This window comes from Hyaena hyaena, unplaced genomic scaffold, assembly GCF_003009895.1.
Source record: "Hyaena hyaena isolate Hyena2069 unplaced genomic scaffold, ASM300989v1 scaffold_2719, whole genome shotgun sequence".
Classification (NCBI taxonomy): domain Eukaryota; kingdom Metazoa; phylum Chordata; class Mammalia; order Carnivora; family Hyaenidae; genus Hyaena; species Hyaena hyaena.
Window position 1 is genome coordinate 1 of NW_024083360.1, and position 8,571 is coordinate 8,571.

Sequence of the window (8,571 nt, forward strand, 5' to 3'; positions counted from 1 at the left end):
GGGGGGGGGGCAGCAGGGTCCACACGTCCGGGATACCCTAGGCAAGGGTTTGATGGAACCCCTACATCTGATGGTATCTCTTACGCCTCATCTGGGGACGGAGAGGGGACATGGAGCAGCGAGGGGCTGAGAGTTCAGGACCATTTCCCCATGCACCGTGCCAGAGACCCTTTGCGTTCTACCCGGTCCAGGACGTCCGCTCCCCTGGCACTGGGCCACCAGGCTACTGCAAACCTGGTGCCACTGGTGCCCAAAGACAACACTGAGGGGCGGGAGTCGAGAGCCCAACCATACCCAGGGCGCAGTCCCATCTTGCGAAGTGCCTCCCAGAGGACAGCTGTGAGGGGAGATGAGATACAAGAATTTCGCACACAAAGCTGAGACTCTGGGCGACCCCCCGGCTGCAGGTCCAGCCACTCACCCTCGCTGGCACGGTTGCCATTCATGAAAATGACTCCCAGAATCACCAAGAGGAGGCTCAGCCTGGGAGTGTCCTTGGTCCTAAAAGGTGGAGAAAGAGGCATCCTGTCTGGCAGGCATTTGCCCAAGGGACTAGGGCCGCTTCACCCAACTAGCCTTTCCCAGATGGCTGGGCTACAGAGCAGTTCTTCCCACTCTGCGCATGGCTTGCTCTCTGACCCAGAGCATTCATTCCTCTGTCTGAGGCTGAATCACTTCACGCATCCAACGTGGATGCTAAGAGCCCCTTCCAGAGTTGCGTCCACGACAGGGTCAGGCAGGGAGCAAACGCCTGGCTTCCAGTGTGTTCAGAGGAGGCATATCCAGACCTTTCCTGCCCTTTGAGCATCGGGAATTAGACTAGACGGAAAGCTTCCTTCGAAGCCCCAGGACCACTCTGCTAAGCCCAGGCCAGGCACATAGCAGGAAGGGGCAGGCAACGAGGAGCCTGCTTTCCTAAAAGATGGGGTGAGGAGGTGGCCGAGGTGGGGGTGAAGCCCTGAGAGCAGCCAAGGCTTGACCCCAGGCTACTTCCCCTTTCACACCCTAATCACCAGGCACCACTAACTGTGGCTGAGAGCTGTGCCAGGCACCGAAGCCCTGTTTTCCCGTTTCTCCAAGAGGAAGGGGGAAGCACCAGCGAGGAGGGCCACAACCCTCCTGCCCGCCCTATCTTACTTTCCCAGGAGACGAGCTGAGGAATCACGTGTGCACACGAGAATGTACAGGTGTTCTTCCTTGTCAATTTCCTTCAGGTGGATCCCAAACTTCTACATGGCAGAGAAACCAGAACAGGAGATGAGAAACCTATGCCGCCCGTCCCCCAGGCAGTCCCTCAGTTTCCTGTCAGAACTCTCCCTCAGCCAGGACCCCGAAGTCACGTGGAAGCCTGATGAAGACAGCCTACAGAGGAACTGCCCTGTTCGAGCTCTGGTGCTGGCCAAAGCAACAGGACCCACTTCAGGGGACAAGAGACATTCAAAAGAGCATGAAGGAGAGGAGCCTGCGGGGGAGGGAAGCATGCGGTGGACACTCCCAGGTGGAGAAGCTAGAGAGGGCTTCCAGAGCAGGCAGTGCTGGAAGTGGGCCTCAGGGGGCTGCAGGGTGCACGGCTTCCCTGTGCCACAGGGAGCTGCCCCTGTTCCCTCGCCCACCTTTTCCAGAGTGTATGTTGCTCGTTCAATGATCTCAGGGAAATGTTCGTCGTATTCTCGGATGACATCCTTCATCATGTCTACAGGAGGCGAGAGGTGGAGAGAGCACCAGGGATGAGCAGGGGCCAAAGAGCTGCAGCCCCTCGGCCAGCCTCACTGAGGGGAGTACAGTCAGACTCCCGGACCCCCGAACTGTGCAAATGGGAGCGATGAGCTGCGCACGCTAGGTGGGCACATGTGATGCGAAGCCTGCAGGGTAGGGATGGGGACGGGGGAAGGGCAGAGCTCAGGGCGGGGGCTCAGGTTGCCCACCTGAGCGCTTGATGGGGATCTTCTTGTAGTCCTTAATCATCAGATATTTCACCAGCTTATTTGCCTGGAGGAAGAGGAGCACAGGGGGAGATCAAGGCATGGCTGACCTCCAAGAAATGGCCCACAGGGGAGGAGAGGAAGAAGACGGGGGAAAGGCAGATTTCTTACCCTCTCTTGCAGAAGGGTCACGTTGCGGGGTGGCAAGCACAAGACGTGTCTTGAGGGTACCTGGGACCTCAAGACCATGGGGGGCCGAGGAACCATATGAGCCCGCACGGTCATCGGAGGGTGCGATGCTCTCCAGGTCGGTGGGACCGCAGGAGGCTCTCTCTCCTCCTCACTGCTCTCATATTCATCATCCAGGTGCTTGGACTGTAGCGTTAAAGAGAGGAGAGACCCAGGGCTACCAGACTCACCGTGCAAAAGTGCGCAGCACACGTCTTAACCAGAGGAGGTACTTGGAAATAAGAGTAGTACAAACAGCGCATGACGTGTGCTGAGTGCTTACTACGTGCCTGGCACGGAGCCGACCTCTTCTCCCGCCAGGCCTGAGGGTAGAGACTTCGTGGGGTCAAAGCATGCTAGCAAACCTGTGTTGGACCAACATGCACAAGCTAACAGAAGAGAAGAGAGGAGGGGAGGGGAGGAGAGGAGGACGGAGCAGAGAAAGGAGAGGAGCAAGGGGGTGGTGCAGCCAGCAGAGAGGTCTCACCTTCTTGGTCCTCTTGCCTCCCATCCTGACCCAGGGCTCAGCACTGTGCTGGGCAGGGGCAGCTGCACCCTCAGGCTCAGGGATGCTAGTGGCCATCTTGGTCTTGGCAGCAGCTGCTGTCACAGCATTCTGAGGCTCCACCCACCGGGTCTTGGCAAGAGCCTTTCCAGACTTGGTCGTCTTGGGCCGGGTGGCTGCCCCCTCCCTGGCAGGTGCTGCCTGGGGCACCCCGGAGGCGGCACTGGGGCCCTCTGTGGCAGCCTCTTGGGCCGGGGCGGGCCTCTTGGGGCGGGGGAAGGCCATGCCACTGACACCTGCCGGCTGGGTGAAATCAAACACATCATTCTGACCCAGGAAGGCTGTCTTGGGCCTGGTGGCATCCATCTCACTGGCACACGGAGCCTGAGAGAAAGCACAGGCAGTACTAGGGCCCTCAGTAGCAGCCTCCTGGGCCTGGGAGCCTGTCTGGGGCTGTGTGGACACTGCTGGAGCCCCTGGGGCAGCCATCTCACTGGCGACTAGCATCTGAGAGATGTGCGGAGCAGCAAGGGTGGTCTCAGGGGTGGCTCCCTGATCCTGGGCCGCATAGGTCATGGGCTGGGTGTCTTCTCCTGAAGCCTGGTCTGTGGCCACAGGGCGGTTGGTGACCACCTGATTGTAGGTGGCACGGGCAGCGGCAGCAGCGGCCCTGGCAGCACGGTTGGAGGCGGCCGCGCGGGCTACGTTGGCAGCATGGGCAGCAGCCTCATTGGCAAGTGTTTCTGGATCCAGCTGAAATGCCTCCATCAGAGTCCTAGCCAGCATAGGGTTTTCCAATTCCCAGGGCTCATTCTGCAAGGCCAGACAGAAGGGTAGGGGAAGGCAGACAGCTCTACATGCTCACATCATGCTTCCCTGTGCTGGCCAGCCTCCTCCTGGCGGCCAGCTCCCATCCCCCCCCCCCCACCTCTCCCACAGACTTCCCAAACCCCCTTTCTCTGAGCAAGAGAGGGAACGCTGGTGAAGCTGGGCAGTCCTTCCCCATTCAACCCTCCCATTCACCCACCCCCCTCCCCGCCCCGGTCCCCAGCACCTTCACAGGGGAGAAGGCCCAGGGCCAGCAGGTGGCCAACAAGGAGCCTCACCGATAAGATGCGAAGGCCTGGACCCAAGCTCCCAAAGGCTCGGAGGATACGGATGTCAAAGCTGGTGAGGGTGCCATAGCCTCCAAAAGCACCAAATTCTTCATAGTCATTTCCTTCAACCATCTCTTCCTCCCCGACATCATCGCTACCCTCATCCATGTCTTCAACGTTGTAGGTTTCTGATTCCATGCGGTAGCTTCCCTCAGCCATGCTAGGGGAGGGGGTCCCCAAGAAGAGAGCTCAGCCTGGGAGGGAGGGTGAGGCCTCTTCAAGGGGGAGGGGGCGGGATCCAGTGGGAGGTGGGATCTCTCAGGAGGAGGGAGGCAGCAATCATCAGGTTACTAGGCAGTTCAAGGCAGGGGGGGAGGGGGGAGAAGGGAGGGAGGGGGAATCTGTTGGGTTAGGTTCTGTCAGAGACGCAGCCCTAGGAGAGGGATAGCGATGGTCTCCCTGCACTTAAAGGGGAGTTCAGGAGGGGCACGCTCCCCATCCCAGCGGCTAGATTCGAATAGGGGGTGGACTGGTGGGCTTGGGTCTGAAGAGTCCCAAAGGGGGATGCATTGAGAGAGAGAGAAACAAAGGGCTTGGATTTCAAGACGAAAGGGGTGGGGGCAGATGACAGGAGAGGGCTGAGACTACGGGGACCCCGGAAAGCTATGGGAAACTGAATCCAGAGACCCTCTGGCTAGGTCCAGGCAGGGGCATTCAGCTGATGATTCAGGTCCGGGTTGGGCTCATACAGGAGCGCCAGGGGTGGGAAGGGTGGGGGTGGGGGCCTGGACTAGGTGAGGCATGAATTAGAGCGCTGGAGGTCTCAAACCCCAAGATCGCAACTCCAGGAAGGGGGCTACGGGGTCAGCTCTGTTGGAGTGATCTAGGAGTGGTTGGGGTGGAGGTAGGGCCTCTCTGCTCTAAGACAGATCAGCAGGGAGCACACGGGTCTGCTAAAGGGGTTCAGATCATGCGCTCCGGGGTAAGTGGGGCTCGGATCAGAAAGCCTGGGTCTCCCGGTGGAAGAGGTCGGTGCGGAGGCGGTGGAGGGCCGGGGTGGGGTGGGGGGGGCGGTGTCCTACCTAGACGGTAGGTCTAAGCGGGTTCAGGTTCTGAGTGCCTGGGCTTTGTTCAGATCCGGGTGTTGGGGGCGGGGAGGGCGCACCGTGCCGGGTTCCACTTGTCCTCTCCCGGTCCCGGTCTGGGGCTGATTCCTTACCTTCCCCGGGGCTCCAATGGCGTCCGTCCTCAGCACCAGGAACCCCGCAGCCGCGCCCTCGCCTACTGCTGCCAGCACAGCAGCTCCGACCACCCCGCCCCTTTTCTCCGCGCACCCCCCGCGGCTGGGCAGCCTGCGCATGCGCGGACCCCTACAGCCCGCCCGCTTTCCCAACAAAAGCCCTCTCCACCAGGTCCCCAGTGCGCATGCGACTCCGCGAGTGGGTGGGCGGGGTGGGGGGCGTTTTCTTCTTCCCGCCAGATACCCCTCACCCGTCGTCTGACCTCAGGCTCGCGCACTCACCCCTCTGGGTGCAGTTCGACCACCCAGTCATCTACCCCCTCGGTGCCCGCACTTCTGCACAATGCTTCTCGTCCTTGCCCTCCCCGTTCCCGCTAAGCTCCTCCGGTGTGGTCTGGAATACACTATGCCTGGCTTCTCCAGCATGACCCCTAGGTCACAAACACAAAGGTCTCTAGCTGTGTCTCTAACTGTAACAAGGGGAGTGGAAATGGCCAGAGGATGCCAGTTGCCTTTGTGTTCCCCAGCACTGCGCATCTCTATGCCGCCCTCCTTCCCCCCCCCCCGCCCCCCAGATACACTGGGAACATCTGCTTCCCCAGCAACTCTGCATGCAGCTTGTGTGTGCATCACAAGCTGTCTGTGCTGGGGCTTGTCTTCATCTCACAGCAGCCCTGGGAGGTGGCTGTCAGCATCCCCATTTTACAGATCAGAAAGCTGAAGCGCAGACACACTGCATGAACTAGACAAAGCCACAGAGCCAGTAAACAGAAAATGCAATCTGTGGGCCTGGGTCTTCCTGACTTCACACCCCATGTCCCAGTAGGGCTGGCTTGGGGACTGAACCACGCCCCCCTCTCCAGTTGGAGCACAGGTCCACCCCTCAGCTCTCCTGCCCTGCCGACACCTGTCCCAAACAAGCAAAGTTTGTGCTCTCTGAGACCCAAGCTCATGCTCTGTAGCCAGGACACAGGTAGAGACCCCCCAGTGTCCAGCCCTTGCCTACTCCACGCGTGGGTCCATCCAGGTGTGGGAATTGCTCCTTGGGGTCCACTTCCCCGCCCCGACCTCAGGCCTCTTCGCTGTGAGTGGCACAAACACGCTGCCCCTGAGGCCTTCCTGGTGCCCACTGGAGCAGCCAGGACAATCAGTCACTTGTGTGTCTGAGGCATGGCAAGCCCTGCTTCAGAGTAAATGTTTGCCTGGGGTTCCTTCCAGGGCAGGGGCCTGGGGCAGCTGTGGTCTTGTGAAAAGAAACTGGGCTGGTCTTCAGAATTCCAGGGATGGGGTGCCGGGCCAGTCTGTTGCTAGCTGTGTGAGTCTGCTCAGGTCCCTGGACATCTCTGAGCCCGGTTTCTCAATATGCAACATGAGGAGCACAGGAAGCACGTCCTGGGGTTCTACCCAACCCAGTGCACGCTGCTGTGCTTCCAGAATGACTGGAAAAACTGCTTTGGAGGCAGACAATGCTATGTTTCCAACTCAAATCGAACCTGTGCTTTTTATAAAAACCATAGCGGACTTTTAGATTCGTTTTTATGTCAGCCTCTCCGGGACTCCTGGGTGTAAATGGAAGCTATTGCTAGGACCACAGCTTTGACTCTCCGGTGGCCAATATCAATTCTGACGGGCTGGATGGCTTTCCTCAGCTGTTGCATAGCAACCTCCACTGTCAGCAGCCTGTGTCTCTTCAGCCTTTCCTGTATGACACGTTTCTGGGGGGGGGGGGGGTGACCAGACCCTAGAAATGAAAGCCTTGGCAAGCTGCTCAGTGCTAATAGAAAATACTGTGTTCCCATCTCAAACTGAACCTGTGCTTTGTACAAAAGCCATAGTGGACTCTCATATTCGTTTTGTTTGCTTGTTTTTGCTTTCTTTCTCCTTTTCGAAATTGAGATACAATTGGCATATGACCTTATGTTAGTTTCAGGTGTGCAACGTAGCGATTCAATATTTTTATGTTTTGTGAAATGATCACCACGATAAGTCTACTTAACGTCCATCCCCATACGTAGCTGCAACCTTTTTCTTATGATGTGAGCTTTTGTTACATTCGTTTTTATATTCAGCCTCTCTCTCTCTATGCTATATAACTATTTATACTAATATGCTAATAACTCCAAAATCTACAGCTCTAGTTTGAACTTCACCTTTGAGATCCAAATCCATATATTCATTCCCCTACGTGACATCTCGAGGGCTCCTCACAGTGAGTCTGTCTAGAACTGGTCACTTGGTATACCTACCCCTCCCAAACACTCACATTCCCCATCTCTCTTGTTTCTAAAACTCCCATCTTCACCATCTCAGTAAATCGCACCCTTATCCACACAACTACTCACTCCAGAAAATGGAAGCTAGCTACCACCACTCCCCTTTGCTCCTACACTGCACCCTGATGGGAAGACGCTGCAGCTCTCCAGAACTATCTCTCTGTGAGGCTCTCCCCTCCCTTACTTCCAGCAAATTCTAGTCACGTTGGCCTCTCAGAATTCACAACTCTGTCTCCTTCACTCAGGCTCTCCACTGGGCTCTGTTTGTGTTCCTGTGTTCGGTCTCCCTGTGCTGCAGCCTGTAAACTCTATCCAGGCAAGGAATTGGGGGAGTTGGGCAATCTGAGGGCTCACCCTGTTAGTTTCCTTTCTCTCAGGGATCGCTGTCTGCTGTTGCCTGCGGTGCCATGACATAAAAGCTTTAGAATATTTTTGGTTTGCAGCTATTTAGGTGAGAGAGTACACCGGGTTCCTGTTAAGCCATCGTGCCTCCATGATGTTTTTCTTAAATTTGCTTTTTTTCTTAAATTTGAACTTTTCCCACTGAGCCATAGGGTTTTAGGATACATTTCCTTGCTACACATGCATCTTATATCTACTGAAGCGACTATACACAGATATTGCATGGTGTGTATTCATGACATTTTTCTTTCCAATCTGCTCCCCCAGGGCTTTACCCTGCCTCCTAAGGAAGTGGAAAACTGGAAAAAATATACACGCTGGAAAAAATACTCAGCACCAAAGGTAAGAATTACAAGGAACTCCTCATCAGAAACAATGCAAGTTATAAGAAAGTGGCGTACCATCATTATAATAGTGAAATAATAACTGTCAACTCAGACTATTTATATTCAATGGATGTCGTTTTAAAATGAAGTTTAATTAAAAGTTCTTTTCATACATACCAGTGTTGAAATCGTTCATCATGATTGGATATGCACCACAAGAAATATTAAAGGATGTCTTTCAGGCACGAGAAAAATGACAGTAAATATAAATATATTCTACACAAATGAATAAACAATACTGGAAATGCTAAATGTGATGATAGTGATAAAGTAATTATTTTTTATTTTCTGTGACGTTCTTTATAAATTAATTGAGAGCATAAACAGACATTCATAGCAATGCATTGTGGAGTATAAGTTATGTGGAATTAATTTCCTGGACAGTAATAGCACAGGTCCTAGGCAGAATATAAGTGTACTATTAGGTTCTAATTCTACATGTGAAGTAGTACAATGTTAGTTGAAGGTAGACTGTGGTAAGTTACAAAAAAAAAAAAAGCATCAAATGTAAAACCTAT

At 55.1% G+C, this 8,571-nt stretch overlaps 1 protein-coding gene across 2 annotated transcripts; it reads right to left on the reverse strand.

Annotated features, from left to right (window-relative positions):
• Nucleotides 1-9: 9 nt before the first annotated feature.
• LOC120227668 (melanoma-associated antigen D4-like) lies at nt 10-5,060 on the reverse strand. Of its 2 annotated transcripts, none has more exons than XM_039225734.1 (9): nt 4,972-5,060; nt 3,762-3,972; nt 2,638-3,468; nt 2,094-2,297; nt 1,926-1,989; nt 1,614-1,693; nt 1,138-1,229; nt 422-501; nt 10-337 (listed from the first exon to the last, which is right to left on the reverse strand). In XM_039225734.1, exons 2-9 carry the CDS (start codon nt 3,969-3,971, stop codon nt 135-137), a joined length of 1,764 nt encoding a protein of 587 aa, XP_039081665.1. In that variant the 5' UTR covers nt 3,972; nt 4,972-5,060; the 3' UTR covers nt 10-134. The 2 variants fall into 2 exon arrangements, with proteins under 2 accessions (XP_039081665.1, XP_039081666.1); XM_039225735.1 differs by lacking the exon at nt 4,972-5,060 and adding an exon at nt 4,835-4,940.
• Nucleotides 5,061-8,571: the final 3,511 nt, after the last annotated feature.